Consider the following 23,522-nt stretch of genomic DNA (forward strand, 5'->3'; position numbering starts at 1 on the left):
CAAAACAAAAAAAAATATTATCATGTCTGATCAGCTTTCCTCACTTAGGTTACCACCAGTTGTATGACTGAAGCCCAAATCTGAAGAAAGGAGATTACAGCAGTGCAGCCAACCTCTAAAGCTATATAAGATTATGTGATCCTGTCTGTAAGAGTCTATAACAATGCAAAATAATGGACAGCAAAACAGAAAGTGATATTTCCAGTGTGATTAATGATTTTCTGAACTGTCTTAGTACTACAGGGCACATGGGATGATTGACAGTTATTTGGATCAGCACCATTTACCTTAGACACAGGTGATGGCCATCTAGCAAACCCTGCCGACAGATAGTACATGGTCTCCCTGTTTAAATATAGGAATAAAAGTAATTGAGAATATTGACTCATGTTTTTATAATTGATAGGAAATTATAGGACTGTACATAAAATCAATTGATCAAATAATTGATTGGATACATTCTCACCCACTGTGCTCCAGCAGGTAGTATTCCTGTCATGTAGAGTAGACTAGAGGCCTTTTCAGGTTTGATCTGTGGAGCCACACTTGACCTGTACCCTCAACCCATGATCTGTAACCCTAACTGCTATGTGCTCTTACTATAATGCAAAACAGGCCACAAAGTTTATATCTACCTATCTAAAACCCCGGCAGAGGGGTCATACTACTGAACAGCCTGCAACTCTGACTAATGCTACATTAAATTTATTTTTTAACCACTTCAAGTCCGGGCACTTTCACCCCCTTCCTGTTCAGGTCAATTTTCAGCTTTCAGCGCTATCACACTTTGAATGACAATTGCGCGGTCATGCAACACTGTACCTATATACATTTTTTAGCATTTTTTTGAGACAGATAAAACTTTATTTTGGTGGTATTTATTTACCACTGGGATTTTTATTTTTTTGCTACATAAATGAAAAAGTCCAAACATTTTGAAAAAAAAAAGTGTTTTTCTTATAAAATTTTGCAAATAAATAATCTTTCTTCATAAATCTTGGCCGAAATGTATTCATCTATCTTTTTAGTAAAAAAACAAAAAAAACTAATTAGTTTATAACCAAAAATTATATTTTTTAAAGTTTTTGACATTTTCATTTTATTTTTGTATATTATTATATATGTTTTTTTTTTAACATACTGTCACCCTAGCAGTACAGTGTCACCATAGTGACACTGTACTACTTGTGGGGGGTGATGAAGATTTTTTTTTTTTTTTTTTTTTTTTTACACTGATTGCTTTTATACACATAAAAGAAATAATTTCTCCTTCTCTCTGGCTGCATTCTTGCAGCCATTGAGAAATACTGTGTGAGCTGTGATTGGTCACAGCTTGTCACATGGTACAAGGCTGTTGTGAATAGCCTTGTACCATGTGACCTCTGTGATCATTCACTGATTTCACACGTAGTAAGCAATGATGTCAGAAGTGACATCTTGCTTACTACTATTCATTTGATCACTGATTGGCCAATCACATGACCGGGACCTCACACAGAGGTCCTGTACAGCGATCGGTGTCCTCCGGACACAGTGGGCACAGGATCGCAGTGCCGTGTGCTCCCAGGGAGCGAGCAGAGGTGGGGAGTGGGGAGGACATTTATAAATGGCCACCCGCCCCTGCACTGCTCCCGTCTGTCCATTTATATACATGGGCCAGATGGGAAGTGGTTAATGTGAGCAGTACAAGTTCCTGGATTTTAGTTGGTATTAGCCTCTTGAAGTCTCCTGCACAATCTCCTCCTGCACAATGAGTTGGGAGAGGGGGTGGGAAAAACATCACAAGGAGCCAATCAGGTGAGCTGTAGTGTTAGGACCATGCTGGCAGGAGGATGTATTTTGTATATTTAGCTCTTTGCCTGAAGTTCAGCTTTAACACCCTGGTCACATCAAACCCGACTTTGAAATCGTGCAACATACAGTGAAGTTGATTTGCATCCAGTGTGACCGGGGTGTAAGAGACCTGAACTGAAAGAAATACATGACCTGCTATTGCTGATGAAAATACCAGTTGTCTGGCAGTCTGTGGCTTCAATACTTTCTGCCCCACTTACCCAGAATAAGCACACAGATTAGTCAAAGCAAATTACAAACCAATTTAGCATACTTGATCTATTTCTGTGGCTTAAAAAATACTGAAGTACTTGGATCAGTATGACAACCAGGCTACAAGCTTTTTCAAGAGGAGAGGTCAGCAGCCTCCATAGCCTCTCAGTACATGTGTCTCTCTAAGGGCTTGTGAATATTCGTGTTGGCCTTCTGAAGATCAATCCGCAAAGGATCACTCTTCAAGGGTGTTTTTCAGTCAGTGGGAAGGTGTTAGATCCCCTTTTCCACACTTGTTTCAACCCCTAAAACTTTGTACCACTGCACCACAACTGCCTGCATTGCAGACATTTGCGGAACATCCCAATTCAGGTTAATAGGTCATGTTTAGTGGGCAGTACTACTCACTGTGCATGCATGATGGGGTAATTTTTGACATGCCATGATGTAAAGTGTCATGGCTGCAGCCTCATTCACTGCCTTTGTAGGTCAAAGGGGAAGTGGTTGGGGGGGCAGTATAAATGCGTCTTTTTTACCACCTCCCTCCCAAACGTAAGTATGAACAAGGCCTTCAGCTGTCCTGCCCAACATCTACTCCACATGTCAGATGACAAAGAGCAGGGCTCCAGTGCACAGAACATCTGCATATATCATGTGATTGCCGACATTGGCCATTGGCATACTTGCTTCTGGTGTTACATACGTAGAAAAATACAGAGGGCAGGTTACTTACGTGCACTGTTTAGGGCACTTCTGGAAACATGTATGTTGGTGAGCTAACAGTTTTTCATAAAGGCGAAAGAAGCAATGTCCTGCAACAAAAAATATGTCCAGTGAGAAGAGACTTCCTGTTATCTGTATCTTCTGATAGTAAAAGTGTGCATTCTATTGGTCAAGACCCCTGAAGCAATCTATTGAGCTAAATTCCCTGTTCTTTACAGTTTTAAAACACCCTATGGAAATCAATTGTCATCTTGTCAGCCACATTCATATACAAGACATCTGTAACTAAAGTCTAAATACTAAAATGTCTAAAAAAATAAAAAAATGGGTGTATTAACCACAACAACACTCCTGTGTTCACAGTGGAGCAGTGATCAATGACACCCACAAAACAGAAAAAGTGAAAGAATATGCAAACATCACATTTCAATCAGTCCTCAAAAGAGTAAATTAATGAGTTAAAAGAAAAGAGTGCTCTTACTTATATAAAATGTCTCCTCCAAACACCACTTAGTGCTCATGCAGTCCCTCTCCCTCCTTTCTTTTCACTCATAATGGACCCTTTTGAGGATTGACTTAAATGTGATGTGTCCATATTCTTTCACTTTTTCTATTGTGTGGGTGTCACAACTCCACTGGGTGTTGTTGCAGTTAATACACCTATTTTTTCACTTTTTTTAAGAAAGTCAGCTAGTATGGCTGCCCTAGCAAGAGAAAATGGGTTAATTGATATTGCTGCCTCTCCTGGGATTTCTTGGTGGGCTTTTTGGGTCCGACCCACTGATCCTGTGGCATTATAAAAGGGGACAGGGATCCAGATCCCAGGGTTGTCGTGTTGCAGTGGGCTTGCCTGTTCTCTGCCTTTGCCAAGTCGGCCGCTGAAAATGCCAGGATCTGGACTCTGCCACTATGGATTCTGCCAAAAATGGACCCTTACCTGTGCAAGTATGCTGGAGCAGCTGTAATTGTAGGTTCAGTTAGGAAAAACTGTTTTCTCTCTGAAACTGTATTTGCTGAGTTTCGTTAGTAAAGCATTGAAATATTTGAATGCCTGGTCTGAAGTTATTCAAAGGGGTGTATGAAAGTAACTGGCACATTACACACAGTCTTCTACAGCCTGGTTTTGTTAAAGCACATTGGGGTATGAAGACAGCTGTGTAAGAGTTAACATGGTGTGGAGAAAAAGAAAGTAGTTGCCATGAGTAATGGAAGTCTGACCAGTACAAGCAGCCTGTCAACAAGCATGGTACCGGTGATAGGTGAGGTGTACTCTAGCAGAGAGGGGGTTGCTTCTGGGGCTCCCTCCCTGAGCAGTCCATCTCCTATAGCAATGGGAGCTAATCAGAACTGCAGAGGTCTTTGGCCTGGCCACTAGGTATAGAAGAGGAAGAGTTGACAGCATGAGGTCTCTGCTAAGTGCACGGCAGGATCCCATTTTGTCACTGGGAGTGAGGTGACAGATACACTGGAAGGGTGGAGTGGGCATAGGCTCAGTGTGTCCCTTCTAATTGCAGTGTACACAGTGTACAACCATCTCTAAGTTGGAGGATCACCTTAAGGATGAATTTCCCTAAATGCATTCCGTGTCCCGGCGCATTGATGAGCGCTACACAGCAAATGGTACCCTATGTGCAGGGCGAATGACCCCCTCCATGATGCCTAGCATAGCCCCCTAGGGTAAAGTTCTTGGTGTCATCCTACATTTTGTTATGCAAAGGAGGCATGCTGAGAGGGCCTCTACCCCTGCCCCACAGACCATACACAGGTTCTACAATTATCTGAAATTTGAACTGTGTGTTGGCACCATCTGGCTCAACGAAAGTCAATATTTCAATCGACTTTATCCAAGGAGCCAGGTGGAAAATTGTTGGCCAAACAATGGCTACATCCAATCAGGTGCAGACACCTTTCAGGTTTCCAGAAGCTGCAGGTCCTGCTGGCTGCTAAATACAATAGCCAGCAGGAAGGATTCCTTCATCTGAGCTGTTTAGCATGAATGGAAGAATCTGTTAGGTTTCTCTTATGAGTACCTTTTATAGTGATATTCACTCACATTTCCTTAGTCTCCCACCTGGGTGCAGACTCTTGGCATCACATCACTCCCCCTGTAGTGATGTATCTCACATATGTGTAGTAGGGAGCTAGCTATGAGATGTCACGAAGTGAGAGCTGCTAAAGCCAAGCTGGTGGTGCTGAAGATCAGTAGAGAGGCAAAGAATCAGCTGCAGGAAGGACTTCATGGGCTTGTAAATATCTACGATTTGTCAGAAGAAACTTTTATAGACCAGTTTATTCATTTTTTACCCCATGAGTGCAACAGATGGTTCCACCAGCCCTTTTACCATGTGCTTTCAAAACCAAGCTCATGAAATTTGTCTAGCTATAAGATATCTGTTTTATACTTTTACTATGGACAAATCTGTAAATATGTATGTGTAAGAAATTTGCTTATGGATTTATTTGTAAATATGTATGTGTGCTTATGCCTTTACAAATAGCATACCCCATCCTGGATACTTGTTGTAGTTGCAATATTCACTTCCAGGAGGCAAAGGGTAAAAATAGTAGCCACATCCACACTGTTTCACCATTTTGTACTGAAAGCATGACTGAACGCAAGCCTAAAACACAAAGAAAACCAGAAATGTAGTCATTTCGAGTCATAAGAAAGTTATACAAACATTTTTAGTTTTAAAAAGGTTACTACCATATTCCTTACTTGTATCCACAGTATAATTCTCCAAATCTTTACTTTATTGTAACAGCCTTAAAGTGGTGACAAATTAGCTTTGAATCTAGGAGCCAGCTAAAAAAGTTAGGAGCCAGGTGAGGGGGGGGGGGGGGCAGCAGAACAAGAGGGGGCAGCATCATAGGAGGGGGGCAGCATCACAGGAACAGGGCAGCAGGTTAGGTGGGGGGCAGCGGGACAGGAGAGGGGCAGCATCACAGGAGGGGGGCAGTGAGACAGCTGGGGGCAGCGGGACAAGAAGGGGGAAGTGGGACAGGAAGGGGGCAGTGTCACAGGAGGGGGGCAGAAGGGCAGCTCCCACGTGTCCAGCTGTAGCTCCTCCAGATTGTGTCAATGGAGAAGATCTGGTGCCAGGAGGAGCAAGCCTGGTTGTTGTGGGTCGGTGGAGGGTCAGTGCCGTGTTGGAGGTGGGGCTGTCCTCTGTCACAGGTGGTGGGGCTTGGTGGCCCCGCTGACTCCGGTCCTCCAGTGGGGAGCACTGCCTCAGTTGAAGGCGGCATTGACAGGCTCTGGCGTGTGGCCAGCCGCCCTCTGAGCACTCGTCCAGTGGTGTGGATGGGGTAGTCGGTGTGGGAGGCCACATCCTCCATGGGCAGGGGTGTCTGTGTGGGTAGGGGTGAGTCTGCGGTGTCTTCCAGGAGGGAAGCGCAGCTTTTGTGGGACTATCCAGGACTTAGTGCTCCACCTGGACTTTGTGCACAGGGAAGGATGGAGGAGACTTCGAGGGTCCCAGAACACTGGGCTGGGCTCTAATTTGTGGGGCGGTGCAGAGGAGATGGCCGAGGATGCGCGGTATGCGAGCACAGGGCAGTGTGGGCTGGCGGGGGCCCAGGATGCGGTTTCTGGTCACCGTGACGACCTGGCGCCTAGGAATTGTCAAGCCCTGTTGTAAACCCTCTCATATACCCAGTGAAGTGACTAGCCTCTGGTGATACACAGAGATGAAACAAATCCTCCTACATAAGTTTTACTGTATTATCTGCAGTCTTATCTTTTCTACATACCTTCAAAAGGGCTGATTTTAGGTAAAATCCTGCATTTGTCAGTATCACAGAGAAGGAGGCCGGGAGCTGCAGTTAGAGCTCTGTGAGAGCTGACCGGAGAAAAGGGACAGTCACCCCTTCACACAGCACACAGGAGCTATATTCTGTATAGACAAGCTGTCTGCTGCGCTCCCCCCCCCCCCAACACAAATTTATCTTGTGTTGGAAAAACATCTCAGAAGTGACTCAGGCTGATAACAGAGGAACAAAGCACCAGAGAGAAATGACACTTAGATCTTTGGAGAGAGACAAGTAAACATTACAGGTATGTGTGCTTTTTTAAGATTTCATGACTGAAGTTCAGCCACATTGAAAGAAGCTCTCCCTTTTTTGTCCCTCCCTTCTTCATTTGTTTCCCCCTAGCTTTTTCTTTCCCCTTCCGCTTTGGTCCTTGCTCTGTCCACTCACCTCCTTTTAATTCCCTTTGCCATTTCCTTTCTTCCTTTTTTTCTTCTTCCCTTTGTAACTCCCTCTCTTCCTGATCTTTTACGCCTTCATTTTGTTCCATCCTCCCTTTTTCCCTTTGTCCAATCTTCCTTCCTTCCTTCCTTCCCCTCTTCAATTCCTTATTCTTTAGCCTTTCCTCTTCCCTCTCTCTGTCTTACTTTATTTTGCTCTTGGCCCATTCTTTCCCCCTTCACTTTCAACTCCCCCCACCCACACCCCTTTGGTCATTTGTCTTGTACTTGCTCTTTTTTTCCCCCCTTTGCCCCTCCCTTCTTTCTTTTTTTCTTCTTGGCCATGTACCTCCCTGCGTCCCCATCCTCTCTTCCTTTTCTCTTTAGTCCTTCCATCCTCCTTCAATTAGATCCTCCCTCCTAACGCTTTTCTTTTTTCCTCCCTCTTGTCCTTTGCCCTTTCTTGCGTTCCTCCCTTTTCTTCATTCCACCAGTTTTCCTTTCTACTTTCTCTCTCTCCTTCCCCATGGACACAGGACTTCAAAAAAACATTTCTTTTACAAGCATTTAGTGTTATTGTTTTCCACCTGTTTTTACACCTCTTTGTTAGCCTATGTGTCCGTGCACATTTAGGTGTTTACAGGCCTATTAGAAAAGGAGTATTTATAGGCTGAAAAGAAACCATCACCAACGCGTTTAGGAGAGACGTTTTTGATGCACATAAACACATCTACACATGTTTAAATGCTAGATGCGTTTAATGTTTGAGTGTTTATTCATTCGAATGACCAGAATAACTTCATATTCTGCCCAATGGAATCCATGAATGCTCAAATGCTTGACGCACCTAAACATGCTTGCAATACGTGGCTTTAGGTGCCTTTTTTAAGCGGCTTTTTCCTGCCAGGAGTAAAAGGCATTCAGGGGAGAAATCCTAATGCCCTGTGTGCATGAGGCCCAAAAATTCCTTCCACCATGTCATCATTTCACCAATAGGGTAGAATAGTGGGGTATATAACTGTACAGAAAGATTGCACTGAAGAGTAGATCTCACCTGTAATGTATAAGATGAATTGTACAGGACTGTGAACTCTAGGTCACTACCATCAAATGTACACTCACTGTATGGCTTCCCAATGCGATTCACTTGATCCTAGAAACAAAGAGGAAGACTCTTTTAAAGTGGTTTTGTTTTACTTCCCCCTTCGCTTACTAGTCCAGGAAATAGTAGTCCAGATTCCATATGAAAATCAAAGTCAAGAACTGCTGAGAAATCACTGCAGCTTAGTTATTATGCTTTTGGGTGGATTTACTAAAAGGCAAATACATGTGCAGGTGGATTCTGCAAAGGAATTTACTCCAGAGCTTAGTGAATGAGGGGAAGCTCTGCAAACCTCCGTCATCCTATCACGTGCAAGGAAAAATGCTTTTTTTTACCCTTGCATGTGATTGGGTATTTTTTGCAAAGTGAAGCTTCACCTCATTTAGCTTTGGAGCAAATGCACTTGCAAAGTGCACTATTTACCTTTAAATCAACCTATTTTTTTTCTTTAGTATTTATTTTAGTATTTATTTTTTGGTTGAGCTTTTTATTACTTTGGTCCTAGTGCTCACCCCAGTTTGTATTTATCACTGCCTTAATGTACTAAAATACCCAATTTTCCAAATGATTTAGTCTGAAAAATAGTAAAAAGGATGCACTGGCATGTAATAAGTAACACACATTTTGGAAATATTGCAAATATTAGGCTTCATCCACGCAGCCATACAGGGGAGATACAGTAATCACATTCCTGGGATCCACTGCTGCTGCATACAGCTACCCATTGAGATGCATTAGTGATGGCTGTATGCAGTTGTGCACCAAAGGTTGTGTAAAGCACCAGCGTGTGTAATGAAGTATGCTCTGAATGCAGATAGGCAGATAGACAACTGCATACAGCCTTCTTTTTTAATGCATCTCAATAGTGGCTGTACGTGGTGGCAGCTGGTCATTGCGAAGGGTTTGTACATTGTACGGCCCCTGTACAGCTAGGGACATGTAGCCTTAAACAACAAAATGTTTGTCGTTTTCATTTTAAGTACTGCCCAGCATGTCCCAAATGTCTTACATTTAGCTATCCATGCTTCTGGCAGATCCAAGTTGTATGGCTCACTAGTAGCTGCACATCTGTTGCTACAAACTCTCCTGGCCTGTCCCTTGATTCTTCTACACACGCATGAACAAATCCCACTAACTCCTATGGAGAGGGCATCTATTGTTAGAAAGTAAAATAAATAATAATCTATATATTTAATAAAGTACACTTTAAACTGGTGAGCAGAATGGATGACTCAGCAGAAAATAGTGACTGTCTAGATCCATGGAATACTGGGAAATAAATTGCCATTCAGTGACAGAGTAGTGTAGTGCAGAGTAGTGTAGTGAAGTTCAGTGTACAATAGCGTAGTGTATTGTAGTGTATTGTAGAGTAGTGTAGTGTAGTGTAGTGCAGAGTAGTTTAGTCCAGTGTAGTGTAGTGCAGTGTAGTGTACTGTAAAATAGTGTAGTGTAGTGTAGCGTAGAGTAGTATAGTGTTGAGTAGTGAAGAGTAGTGTAGTGTGGTGTAGTATAGTGTAGAGTAGAGTAGTGTAGCCTAGAGTAGTGTAATGTAGAGCAGAACAGAGTAATGTAGTGTAGTATAAAGTAGTGAAGAGTAGAGTAGTGTAGCATAGGGTAGTGTAGTGTACCGTAGAGTAATTTAGAGTAGTGTAGTGTATAGAAGAGTAGTGTAGTGTGGAGTAGTGTAGTGTAAAGCAGGGTAGTGTAATGTAGAGTGGTGTAGTGCAGTGTAGCCTAGAGTAGTGTAATGTAGAGTAGTACAGAGTAGAGTAATGTAGTGTAGTATAAAATAATGAAGAGTAGAGTAGTGTGGTGTAGAGTAATGAGGTGTAGAGTAGTATACTGTAAAGTAGTGTAGTGTAGAGTTGGGTAGTGTAGAGTAAGTTAGAGTATCGTAGTGTATAGGACAGTAGTGTAGTGTGGAGTAGTGTAGGGTAGTGTAGTGTAGTGTAGTGTAGAGTGGTGTAGTGTAGTGACGTTGATTCCAGTCCTGGGTTTAGCACCATTTGCAGTGACAGCAGCTTTCTCCCTCTTCAGCAAGCTTCATCCCCTGCCAGTGGCCAAGGCTGGTGGTTCTCTGGTTGTCCCTGGATACTTCTGGGTCCCAAGTCACCTTAATGCCATGCTCTCCACATGTGTACTATTGTGAGTGCATTTCTATTTTTTAATAAAAATTGTCATTTAAATTTTTAATACTACACTCTGGGGTTGTGCTGTTTTTTCTTTTGTTTTCTCAAAACAATGCTTATAGTGGTGTCTAAAATTGGCCATGCATGTTACAGATTGATAACAATCTCTATACAATCTCAGTTAGATTAACCGTCCTCTATGTCATGTAACATACACCATGCTTTTCATGGGTAGTAATCACTTACCTGTCTAACACTTATTGAGGTCTCAGTTCCAGGCCATATGTCAAATCCTTGATGCTCCACTAGCGGGGACTGGTTAGGATTGTGAATCATCACGGTGGTTCCGGCTGACGTTGACAAAAGGGGCATATTATCATGCTGGTCTACTTTAACTATCAAGCTAATCCCTGAAAGGCAAAACAATGAAAAAATAAAAGTATTCATAAAAAATGTTTTACTTCAAATTGTCGATCTAAGCCAACTCCAGGCAACATTTCTTTAGTTGTGAATAGAGAATAGAAGGATAAGACCTTATGCTAGGATACGAATGCAGGATTTCATGGCAAGCATACTGCATACAAATCACTCAAATTATAGTAAATTGCTAGCATACAGACTACATGGATGCCAACTGTTCCTGACTTGCCAGGACAGTCCCACACCATGGACTTTGGTCCTGATGATGCTGTGTCCTGGGCGATGTCACACTGTCTCTTTTATTTGAATTACTGCACATGCACAGTAAATAAGGCGTCAGTTGTGCTGACTAGAGTTCACATGTTGGCAGTTCCTGCCTAATTATAAGCTGGGTTTGGGAAGTACCACTCAGTCACTGGGTGGGCCTGAGGAAGACTGTGGGTGGGGTTACCTGTGTCACATATATGGGATTGAGATGTTGGTGGGTATGAGACTGTCCTGTCTGTGGAACTGCTCATACCAAGTCCTGCTGAATGTCCTCTTCCCTATCTTCTGGCACTGATGAAGGGCATGCAGTTCCCCCAAACATGCCGGCTTTTGTTTTACCTACTGAGCACAGAGTGCTGCTGTATAGAGGACTGCAAGAGACACCGAATCAAATTTAATACCCTCACTGCATCTTTTTGAAAAAAATAGAATAAATGTTTTCTGAATTAATTCAGAACTGTATTAACCAGTTTTAATCTTGTGTCTTTCACATGTACCTACATCTAAAATCATTAACTACTTCGCCTCTCACACCTATTCACTCCCTATGGACCAGAGCAATATTTACATTTCTGCTATGGGCTTGTTTATATGGCAATAACTTTGTCATTACTTAAGGTAAAAATTGAATACATATATTGTTTTTTTAGGACAAACAAGGCTTTTTTGTGAATATTGTCTTGCAACAATGATTTTTTTCATCGCAATCCTTAAACAATTAAACATAACAAAACACACTTTTCCTTTTTAGAGCAGTCTTAGTTTAAAAATAAACAGTGTTACCACAGATAAAACATGCACATATCATTTTGTAATTTGTCCTGTTTAAAATGACACTAAAATTATGATTCTGCTAAAAAGCATTGCAAAGTTATTTGCAAATAAATAAAGTTGTTTGGTTTCAATTTTGCGCTTTTTTAAATGTGAAATATGTAAATATGTCAAAAGCTGTAAAAATATTAATGAAAAAAAACAAACAAAAACAAAAAGTTTAAATATAATTATTAATAAAATAGAAACAAACAAAAAAAAAAATAGGGCTGATTACACTGTTCAACAGGTAAAAAGTTTTGGGCATAAAATTAGCTAATCTTACATAATTTTGGGGTGCTGAAAACGAAAATGACCCTAAAAAATGTTGATTGGCTCTAGTTTCCATGATATATTCACCCATCTAATGATGTAAGCCATTCAAAATTATGATGCAACTTCAGCTGCATATTGCGCAATTGATACTGGTGACCAATAGAAAATTTCATGTATACTGAGATGATGCAATATTAGCCTTTAATTGCATCACTTCACTGCATAAAAGCTGCAGTATCTGTAGCTGATTGTAGTTCGACAGCGTCTTTACATTTCGTTTTATGCTTATATAGGCTACTCAGTAATGCCTCGAACTTGTGTGAATAAAGCAGATAATTTCTGCTATATCTGCGGTGAAATAACTTTTATCTCACAAAAAAGGAGGATAACAGGAATGATTAAGAAAGCCTACAACTTGTATTTTGGCTGCAAGATAGGAGACCAGGACAAGAGCTGGGCACCACATATATGCTGCAATTCTTGTGGGACGGCACTGGAGCAATGGTTGCATGGAAAAAAGGCATCTATGCCTTTCGCTGTGCCAATGATTTGGAGAGAGCCAACAGATCATGTTAGTAATTGTTACTTTTGTATGGTGCCTCCAATTGTAAAAGGGCTAAATAAGAAGAAAAAGTTATCTGTGCACTATCCAAATATTCCATCGGCAATACGTCCAGTTCCTCATGGAGAGGGGCTACCAATTCCTAAAGCACCAGAATCCTTCGTGGTTGAGTCAAGTGAGGAAGAACCTGAAGCGTGTAGTCACGTGCAGTTGTAAGAGATAGCCCTTTCCTCGAATACAAGAGAAAAGCCAAGAGAAGCAAAACCGACACAAACTGAAGACAAAACTAGTGAGAATCCTAAGTATTAAAATGATTCAACTTAGCTTATGGCTATAATTTTTCTTGGTAATCCTATGCAATATATTATGCCATTTAGGCTTTGTTATGTAGTCAATATCACTTGCTTTATATTTGTGGAAAGACATCTATCTATAGAATTATTGTGCATTATGTAGTCATTACGCCTATAGTAGAAAACTTTCCGTTTACAGAAAAACTAGAGCCAATTGACAAATTTCATTGTTATATTTGAACTCAGAATGTGAAATTCATTAAGAAATGGATCCTTTTGTTTCCAAAACTGGCAAAAAATAAAAATTTGTTGAACAGTGTTAGAGTAAACTAAGGGATAACTACAAGTTAAATAGAGGAACATGAAGTTAAAAAAAAAAAACAAAAAAACTTTTTTACTTGTCAGGTTGCTTTAAAGTGGTTGTAAACCCAAAAAAATCAAAATGGAAATGACCAGTCTACCTAACACAGCATAACAGCAGAAGATATTTTTTTTGTCCGTAGTCAGGCCAAGAAAGGAGCAGCCAGTCATCTGAAATTCTCTATGCTTTCTTACAGTAAAAAACCCCGACATATGAAAAAAATAGTGTCGCCACACCCCCTCTCCTGTGAATGACAGACTAATTTGGACTATCCTGCATGAGCATGAGAGAAGGGGGCGTGTGTCCCGCAGCCATCCACACAGATCACTCCCGAAATAGCCTAGCTCGGGAATTATTCAGCTGACCATGCCGATACTATGTGCCCAACCATTGAAGGGTTAATTGTGATCCTTCTGCTCGGCTCCCTCTCCGGGAGCTGTGGGGTGAAATCTGTGTGAGGTTGTTTGGCTCCCATTAGTTGATAATGATGACCTGTGAAAGCATGTATCCCCCCTCCTCCTCCCTCAGTAGAGATAAGCACATAGTGTCAGCAGGGTCCCACTGAGTAATTCCCGACAGTTGCTCAGCTCCCTCCAGCCTTTGAAAGTCTACAGTCTCCGGTGCCTGAAATGATGCCCAGTGTTTATGGGGGTAACGGTTTGCTCAGTCTCCTCAGGCTGGAGCCGACTCCTAATTAGTTTGTCAGCCACAGGAGAGGGGGTGTGGCAACAACAATTTTTCTCATGTGTCTTGTTTTTTCACTGTAGGAAAACAGAGAGGATTTCAGATGACAGGCTGCTCCTTTTTTGGCTAGACTAGGGACAGATAAATTCTGCTCCTATGCTGTGTGAGGTAGACTGGTCATTTAAATTTAGATTTTTTGGGTTTACAACCACTTTAACTGACTTCATCTATTTAAGTTCATCCCTTTGATCTGTAGAGGAATAAACAGAAAGATACAGAATTAAACAATGTTTCTTTGTATGTTTTTGTATTGGTGGCTGAGCGATCTTGTTGATAAACATTGCCAGACTGCTTTTTTTTTTTGACAACTCCAGCTGTTGGAACTCTCTGTATTGGGCAATGCGGCTTTGATTAATCAAAGCTGAACTGCTGAGTACTGGGATAGGTAGTGACAGCAGAGCAGAAGGACTGGACATGTTACACATGCACTGTGTACAATGGTGACATTTTTTGGGTGTCTAACAGGCCCAGAGTCTGCAACTGGTTAACAAGATTCACCCAATGAGGAAGCCACATTATAGTGGCGTAACGCGTAAGGGGCATGATTGGTGATGTAAGGATGCCTTTACAGGAAGTAAACCAGGAAAGAGCCTGTTAATCCGCATGGCCATCTTTTAGTACATGCTTTTACATGTAGTGCACCAGCATTGTGCACAAAACAATGTGAGGATTTTTAATGTTCTAATAAAATTGGAAACTGCTTACAGACAAGCGTTCAATCTTTATTCCTCAAGCACCAATTGAGGATTACATAATAGCTATATAAACAAAGGAAAGTAGTTTATTGATGGAGAAGTGGACCATGCAGGTGCATTTACCCAAACCAAGGAGCAGAGGCAAGAGCAAAGCTAGGAGCAGGGGCGGACTGTCAACTCATGGGGCCCCCGGGCAATAAGGGATCATGGGGCCCCGTGTCCTTGCCCAAACTCAAAAAAGCCTATGAAAAAGGTACCAGGGGCATCTCATGGGGCCCCCTACTGACCCCGGGCCCTCGGGCAGTGCCCGAGTTTCCAAATGGTCAGTCCGCCCCTGGCTAGGAGCTAAGCCCCGTTAACGGGGAAAGCGCATCCTGACCCATCTTTTGTAGGTCATATTAAGGTGAGCACATGATGTGGAAGGTGAAGGACACAAGGTGATTACACTGGAGGATAAATCTGGAGCGCAATATTTTAAACAGAGGACTTGTCATTCTCACAAGGGGACCTATCTATATCCAATATTTACCATATTTTTTTTCAGGTCTTAGTGCCGCCCAAGGCATATCGTTATTTTCATTTGCATTAATAGTAAAACAGGTGCCGTATGTTGGATGATGGAAATGTGTGTAATTCCTGTTGGGAAGATATGTAAAGGTAAATAACAGATATCACATACAGCAAAGAATAATACAGAAACCAGTTTCACTTTAAGAACCTGTACAAACATATGCAGAGCCCATAAATATATATAAAGTTATTTGTAAAGCTGGCCGTGCATTAAACAATTTTCTTTTTCAATTTCTGTTAGATTTACCTTCAACTATGTAGTGCAAGGGACTGCCTGATTGTATACAAATTGAGAGCGTTTGACCTCATATTATATGTGTTTGGTAAATCTAAAGAAACATTGTACAAGAAAAGTATAATGTATGGCCATCCTCAGATGTTCAAGTAATTATCCATTACCAGATTTTGTTTATATTAAATTCTGATTATATCCTGAAGACCTGCTAAAATGTATAATCTCTGGTCTCAGTGTCAAACCTGTGTTTATATACATTTAGATTATTTTTCTAAATGTAAATACATTCTGGTAATAATTTGTCAACAATGCTATTCAATGTTTACCTGTATTTAGGTGTGTTCAGTTTAGCTGCCTTGAGAGAAAACAGAAAAAATCCTCAGCTGAGCTGTTAACCCTCTATGCCCTTGATGTACTTTTATTAGTTACAGTACAATTTTCCCAGCTATCTTTGAGAACTAGAGAACATCTCCTCCCTATATCGTGGACAAGATAAAAGGGGGTGGTGTTCTGTAGTCCTTTCCTAGGGTGACATATGCTGATTCTTTGCTAATGAGCATTGTCTACCTAAAACAGAAAGTGTTACTGGCAGGATCAGCAGGTAAAAATAAGTGGAAGAAAACCAATGCAGTCACCACATATAGGGACTGGTAAGCTGCAATTAATTACATTTTTGTTCTCGAATATAGATTTGCTTTAATTAAGAAGCTTAGAAACAAACCTGTCACAAATATGGCCGTTAAATTCACATGTCAAAATAAACTTATCCATGTAGTCATGATCGGAAATTTGCAAAACCGATGGGATTTTGGACATGATATTAATAAAATGGAACTTGTACCACTCGCGCAATGCGTCCACTCCGGACCAGAAGGATCGGTAGTAGCAATCGCCTCCAGAGGAATTGCACTGTTTTTGCAGAATAGAAATTAGTTTGCTTAATATTATGATTAATCTGTACAAAGACTGTAATAGGGGCATACGTATAATGCAGTAAGTGTGACATTCACCAATATTCATTGCAGGTGAATCTTCCTGGTGCATGTGTTTTACATCCCAACTCTGGGAAACCTCAAAATTGCTTCCTGCAGTGGGGCTGTATCCACACTGCAAAGGTTAACTACTCATTTTATCTATGGGAGAGGAGAAACACTTTTCATTACCTAATCCCTGCTCTATGGGGAACGACTATCCCCCTGTGTCATCATATCCAATGCAGGGCTGTGGACCCTGCATTGGTCTTGATGATGTCAGGACCTTAGACTGCTGAGTGGGGCAGAAGATGCTGCAGGGACTGGTCTAGCAGTGTGGAAGATTGGAGGAGCAGGTAATTCTATGTCACCTAGACTTAAATAAGCAATTAATCCTTGCAGTGTAGGCACAGTCCCACTGCAATGGATAATAGAGTTTATAGGCTTTATATTGCAATGATTGATTCACCTGCAGTGAATGTTTGGTATATGTCACATACATTGCGTTATAAATATAACCTAAATATACAGAGTTGATTCTTACAAGCTTAAACCCCAATTTGCTCATCTTCCCATTGGCCGTTGGATTCGGATCGGCATCCACTTTTACCAGTTTTATTGAACTGTCTAATTGAAAACTTTCATCTACATGGCTTGTGACATTGTCCATGATATCTTCCAGATCCACAACATCCTTGTCTTGGTTTACTGATAGGGATGCATTGTATTCATAAAGTGTAAGCAGAGTTTCCTGGGCCAACTGATCCAACTGGCTGAGATATTTATTAACTTGGTCAAACCTAAGGGTAGACAGATATCAAAAGTTCAACAACAGTCATAACTGTTAAAGTCACCATTCCAGTGTTATAGAGACAGGCAGCTAGAGACACGTAGATATGTAATTAGATACATACATTCATACATGCATGCAGATATCTGTATTGAATAAAACAAAAAACTTTAATGCATGATGTTAAAGGGCCTATCCTCCTAAAATAATGTTTCAATTATATGTGGAGTGTGGTGAAAAAGATACCTGATGTTGCTGCTATACAGACCTAAGATCTGAAGTGCACATTCTTTTGTAAAGTAGAAGAGGATTAAAGCAAAACTCCAGCCAAAAATAAAAAGATAAAAAAAAAACAGCCCATCAAAAGATAAAATAACAAATCTAGCTGTTGCTGCAATATTCATATTCAATCCGGATAGTTTCCCAACAGTACTTTCTTCAGCTGCTAGATGTCCTGAGTCTGATGGCCAGCATTATTTAACCTACTTCTGCTGAGCCCAGATCATCCTGGCCCTTTCTCAGCCTGTGATTGAACAGTGAAAGGAGAAGCAGCACAGAGGAAATCATCCCTCTATTGCTCTGCTTTCTCCTCCTGTCAGCAAGTTTCTTGTCAGCACATTAACTAATTGGCTCCTTGTACTGTTTCTTCCTCTCGCACTTCAGCCCTGCTGTAGGACTACAAGAGGCTTACACCAGGTCAGATTCAGGTAATTACAATGCTTGCAATAAAAAAATAAAATGGTATTTATCTCACGTGCTCCTTGCACACCTTATATTCACGAAATTATCCCCATTATAGAAAAAAAACTTACTGCAGACATGGCCAAATGGCAACCCAACTCTCCATCATGGTTCGGCAGACTATATTCCCTGAAGATGAATATTCTCCCTAGAATTTTATACTTATTTCGCACTCTCCCTGTGGCGCTTGATAGGTCTGACCTGGTTGCATTCCAAAAGTACTTATTGTTTATGTGGGGAGACAAAAGGCCTAGGGTGAAAAAACGTACATTATATACCTCCAAAAAGAAAGGTGGCTTGGGAGCCCCAGATTTACTCAAGTATTTTTATGCACCCCAACTAGCGCAGTTAATTAGATTCCATACTACAAGATCCCATTCTTTATGGATGCAAGCAGAGACCTATTCCTGATCACCTAGGCCAATCTTTCACATGATTTGGCTGTTCGCTAAGGAAAGGCCTACAATTTTGTGCCCTTCTCTTTCATTTTCGCTTGGACTGTGGGATAAAGTCTCCAAGATTTAGCTCTAGCTCCATTATTTTGTAATCAGGAGTTCATCTCGGGCCTTATACCATGAGCTTTGATCAGCGGCTCAAAAAAGGTTTGCTATGCATAGCAGACCTTTTTGACCATAGGGGCGTATTAACAAAACAAACCCCAAGAGAGGAATACCAGCTACCGGAGACTGAATACTTTTGATATACTCAGATAGCACACTATCTTAATTCTTTTAAATGCAATTCTGATTATAGTGTCTATGACATCCATGGAATACCTAAGCCACAAGTTTGATTTACTTTGAGGTCATATATGGGAGATCTATGCCATATTAATCTCTTCTACAATAAAACAGGGTTATATGGAGAAATGGAAGCAGAGCCTTAATGAAACATTTGAGTTAGGGGAGTGGTACTCTATAGCAGGCAGGGGCGGACTGACAACTCATGGGGCCCCCGGGCAATAGGGGATCATGGGGCCCCTGTGTCCTTGCCCAAACTCAAAAAAGCCTATGAAAAAGGTACCAGGGGCATCTCATGGGGCCCCCTACTGACCCCGGGCAGTGTCCGAGTTTCCAAATGGTCAGTCCGCCCCTGATAGCAGGGCTTAAAATTTCAAGTCTAGACCTACTAGCCAGGCACAAACCTTACTCTCCACCAGTTTCCCCACCCAACCTTGCCCAGGTCCGCCTCTAACCCCACCCCCATCCCGTCCACCAACCCAGCCCTGGTCCCAACCACATCCCCTTAAAGCTTATGAAATTACATTTCTGTTTAGAACAAAGAGTCCAAAATATAAAAAACTGCAATTATAACATAGCTTTATGTCAATTTAAAGATAACAGCAATAGCTTAATAGCAATAGGGTGCAATCAAAATATCAAGTTTTACAGCTTTAAACCTGTAGTGAACATTTTGTATATCTCCTGCATCTTTAAAAAGAGACTTTAGTAACTATTGTCTCTCTTAACAGATGTAAGTTTAGTTTACAGAAGTATAGCATAAGAAAAAGTGCTTATTTTGATGCCAAAAAAACATGGAATAGTTACTGTAAACCTGTTGTATTTTTTATCTCCATCAGAGACCTTGGAGAAGTGTGGTATTAAGAAAAAAGTGCCTCTTTTGATGGCCAAAAAACATTGCATAAAATAAACAATAGTAAACATTTTGCATTTTTTATCTCTAGCATCTTATTAAAAGAGAGCTTAAAGAAGTAGTGCATTAAGAAAAAACAAAAAAGTGCTTATTTAGATGCCAAAAAACATGGCATAACAATAGTAAATATTTTACCAAAGATGTGCAAATAGAGCAGCCATGGTTTGTGTTGTACAGCAGGACCAAGACTTGTGTAATACCCTTTTTCTGATGCAAAATACCACTTCAATGGCTGTGTGTGGATTGCATTCTATTCAATTAAGAAAAAAAAACACCAAAAAAACTCCTTTTTTGGATGACAAAAAGCAGTAGGAAGCCAGTTTCACATCAAGATTTGCAATGGTTTTCGTTGTACAGCAGGACCAAGACTTGTGTAATACCCTCTCCTCATGTCCCCCACAGCGGGGGAGAGCAGACCTCTCCTTGAGTCCCCCGCAGCAGTGGAGAGGGGGTCTCCTCTCAGTGGAGGAGAGCGGACCTCTCCTGTACCTGTCCCCTCAGCGGCGCTGCCAGTGCAATGGCGGTGCCGAAGAAGCTGGAAACCGGAAGTTCGAAACCGGAACTCTGCTTCACAATGAGGCAGGTGCAGCCGCTCCATCATCTGTGCTCGCCGCACGCCACACAAGAATTTATCCTCGCATTTGGCGAGCGGATTTTTCAAGCCCTGCTCTATAGCCCTGTTTGCCTCAAAAACACTCAATACTTCTATAATTGAAGCAAATTATTACAATAGTATATGGTGCCAGCACGACTGGCCTCCTATATCACAAAGCTCAGCTCATCTCAATCTGGTTTCTTGAACATGACAATGAGTTCACTGTACTCCAATGGCCTCCACAGTCACCAGATCTCAATCCAATAGAGCACCTTTGGGATGTGGTGGAACGGGAGATTCGCATCATGGATGTGAAGCCAACAAATCTACAGCAACCGCATGATGCTATCATGTCAAAATGGACCAAAATCTCTGAGGAATATTTCCAACAGCTTGTTGAATCTATGCCATGAAGAATTAAGGCAGTTCTGAAGGCAAAAGGGGGTCTAGGGTACTAGCAAGGTGTACCTAATAAAGTTTCCTGTGAGTGTATATCGGATTTACATCACCATGTAATGTCCTGATAATGTAATGTTTTCAGTATGAACAATGCCAAAAAACCACTATTGAGTGTAATCTACATGCCCTTGGCTCATGTCACCTCCTTAGAAAGTGCAGCTAGCCATTCTGTAGATTGTTGGTGCATGCCTCCTGTTCATTTACTTACTGTACATCATTACATCCATTCTATAATTGCGGAGGAACAAAGGCTCTTGTATTTTTTGATACCTGATTATACATAGTTAACTGTTTATACATCGAGAGCTGTAATCTCTTCTTCTATGAAAATTTCAATAAACAAATTGAAAACAAAAGCTGTGTTCATTTGTGTCTTTTATATCTACCTAGAGTTCAGCTTTAAAAAAAAGGTTGTAGGTTGACATGTCCTAAAGACTGGAAGGTTTTGACATATACAGTATTGAAGTTGCTAGAGGATACCCCTCTCTTTATGTATGTCTAACAGATCACTTGTAAGATAAATAACCTGGAGGGGGTATAGTTGTGTGCACCAAGCTGCAAAAAGTTTGCTCAGTGCCACTCCTGTTCATTGAATTTTTCATCTCTAAGCTGTGATGTTTTTTTATTAGAATCGTGAAAGCATTATATGTCGTATAACACGTTTCAAAAGTTTTTGATGAGACAAATTCAGTCTATCTAAGTAGGCAGTCTGGCATTTGGTAAATTAAATGGATGAGTAAATTAAAGGCAGGGGTGATTAGCATATGTTCATGCTGGCTCAGTTAGCACTTACCAGGTGAAATAAAAAGGAAAGACCCAAAAAAAAAAAAGAAAATGAATGTAGCCACTAAATTTAATGATGGGTAAGATGCGATGTATTACATTTTTGTTTTGGAGTTTAATGCTGCTTTAGGTTTGTCAGAGAGGTAGTGGTGCTTTACGTGTTCGGTAGAGATATATCTGGTTTATGAACTCTTTTTTTCTTTACAATAGGGGAAGGGACTTTGGGCGAGTGAGCAAGGGGACAGGGTAAGTGGAAAGGGTTGTGCTGGAGTGAAGAGTGGGGCAGGGGTGAAAAGGAGAGAAAACATTTTGAGGGATAAAGCAGAAGGTAGGGAAGAGGAGAGAGAAGAAACTGGGGGAAAAGAAGGAAAAAGAAAAAAAAGAAGTTCATGATCCCACCTCTGTATGTTGCATATCAGGTTCAAACACAACAGATTTTTGGTGAGTTACATTTTGTTGGGTATAACTGAACCAGGAGGTCTAGATTGTCAGGATTCTTTCATGGGTATATTGAGCAATAACTGTTAGTTTTTCATTAACCAAAGAGCCTTGTAAACTACATTTAAGTAATGTAAAGCTTAAGTGGTTCTAAAGGCTCAAGGTTTTTTACCTTTATGCATTGTATGCATGAAGGTAAAAAACCTTCTGTGTGCACCAGCCCCCCCCCCCCCCCCATTTTGGTGCACGCTGCTGTTAATCACAGCCAGTAGGGAGAATGGACACACAGAGCCATCACTTGGGAGAGTGCCTGCTCGTGTGCCTCCATAGCAAGCTGCTTGCTACAGGGGCATCCAACAGGAGGGAGGGGCCAAGAGCGCTGGCGGGAGACCCAAGAAGAGGAGGATTGGGGCTGCTCTGTGCAAAACCACTGCACAAGGCAGGTAAGTATGACATGTTTGTTATTTAAAAAAAAAACAGAAAAAAAATCAAGACTTTAGTGTCACTTTAAGCAGCTTATAAATTATGCTTTTTTGGTTCAACCAGTGGGTGAAATGAACGAAAATGCCTCCGTTGCCTTATCCATACATTTGATGTGGATGCGAGAACTCATCCCGCTGTGATATTGTATTCTGACAGTGGGGAGCCTTTTCCACTGTCAGGATACAGTGATCAGTGTTGCCGACTATAGCCAGCGGTACTGAAATCTGCCTGTACATGGATAAAAATTTGGCTTATCCCTGCTGAACTGGCCAAATTTCGATCCATGTACAGTATGTCTGGCTTTACAGATAGGATTTTCCTGGGGATGGCTATTGTTCGTTTGGTTTACCTGTGTGTACTCGCTTATTGAACTAATCCAGCGGCGTTGTGATGAAGGGCATGTCCACCATGTGTGGAGCGCATTTCGCTCATGTCGGCAGCCACAAAAGGATAGGGGAGAATAATTAGGTCATCTTTAAGCTGTTAAATAGCAAATATTCACACACGTATACAGCATACACATTTAATGAGCTAATATGCCCTCCAGGGCATATTAGCATATGGCATATTAGCATATTAGGAGGGCATATGCCCTCCAGGGCGCTTCCCTGCCCTCCAGGTATGTGAGCAAATTTTACTATGCATCATTATTTCTGTTTATAATAAACTATAGCAAAATACCTGTAGGGGTTCAGATTGCAAATGGTCACAGCAGGAAAGTTGCTTTTCTTGGTCTGTAAATTTATGGCTAGTTTGGTGGGATAGGACCAATACTGGGTGAAGGTGTCTCCGAACTGAAAATACATTGTTGCAAAAGCAAAAATATAAAGAAAAACCCAAAACCCCGTTTTCATTTTATTCCTCCTAGAGCAGTTCAGCCTGATGGTGCCATGAATGGTGGTATTGTCACAGAAGAATTCAAACAGCTCTGTGAAGGATTCATAAAACTCAAACCATCCTTCTTCAGTCTTCTTTGTTTCTTCCATATTCAGGAGTTATTCTGTTTATTAAATGGAAAGTGTTAAAATCTACTGCATCGTTATATAACTGTATTCATTATTTTACTAAAACCTTTATGTCACGGATCAAAATGCATGCCCCACGGCAACTAGCTAACCGAGGCATGGTCCGTGACTGGGGTAAAGAGGGAATGAGGGGGACTTTGAGCATACAAGACTGGCATGAT

General features: G+C 41.3%; 1 protein-coding gene across 1 annotated transcript in view; it reads right to left on the minus strand.

Annotated features, from left to right (window-relative positions):
* Nucleotides 1–23,322, minus strand: part of SCNN1D (sodium channel epithelial 1 subunit delta) — a 35,530-nt gene extending 12,208 nt beyond the window's left edge. Inside the window, exons 1-9 of the mRNA XM_089675985.1 lie at nt 23,018–23,322; nt 16,939–17,194; nt 16,145–16,332; nt 15,148–15,254; nt 10,437–10,600; nt 8,014–8,112; nt 5,273–5,390; nt 2,780–2,858; nt 288–345 (exon numbers count right to left, since the gene is read on the minus strand). Coding sequence (XP_089532111.1) covers nt 288–345; nt 2,780–2,858; nt 5,273–5,390; nt 8,014–8,112; nt 10,437–10,600; nt 15,148–15,254; nt 16,145–16,332; nt 16,939–17,194; nt 23,018–23,322 — 1,374 coding nt within the window. The remainder of the gene's footprint in view (nt 1–287; nt 346–2,779; nt 2,859–5,272; nt 5,391–8,013; nt 8,113–10,436; nt 10,601–15,147; nt 15,255–16,144; nt 16,333–16,938; nt 17,195–23,017) is intronic.
* Nucleotides 23,323–23,522: the final 200 nt, after the last annotated feature.

This window comes from Staurois parvus, unplaced genomic scaffold (genome assembly GCF_062004578.1).
Source record: "Staurois parvus isolate SC_StPar_1 unplaced genomic scaffold, SC_StPar_1.0 ptg000160l, whole genome shotgun sequence".
Lineage (NCBI taxonomy): Eukaryota > Metazoa > Chordata > Amphibia > Anura > Ranidae > Staurois > Staurois parvus.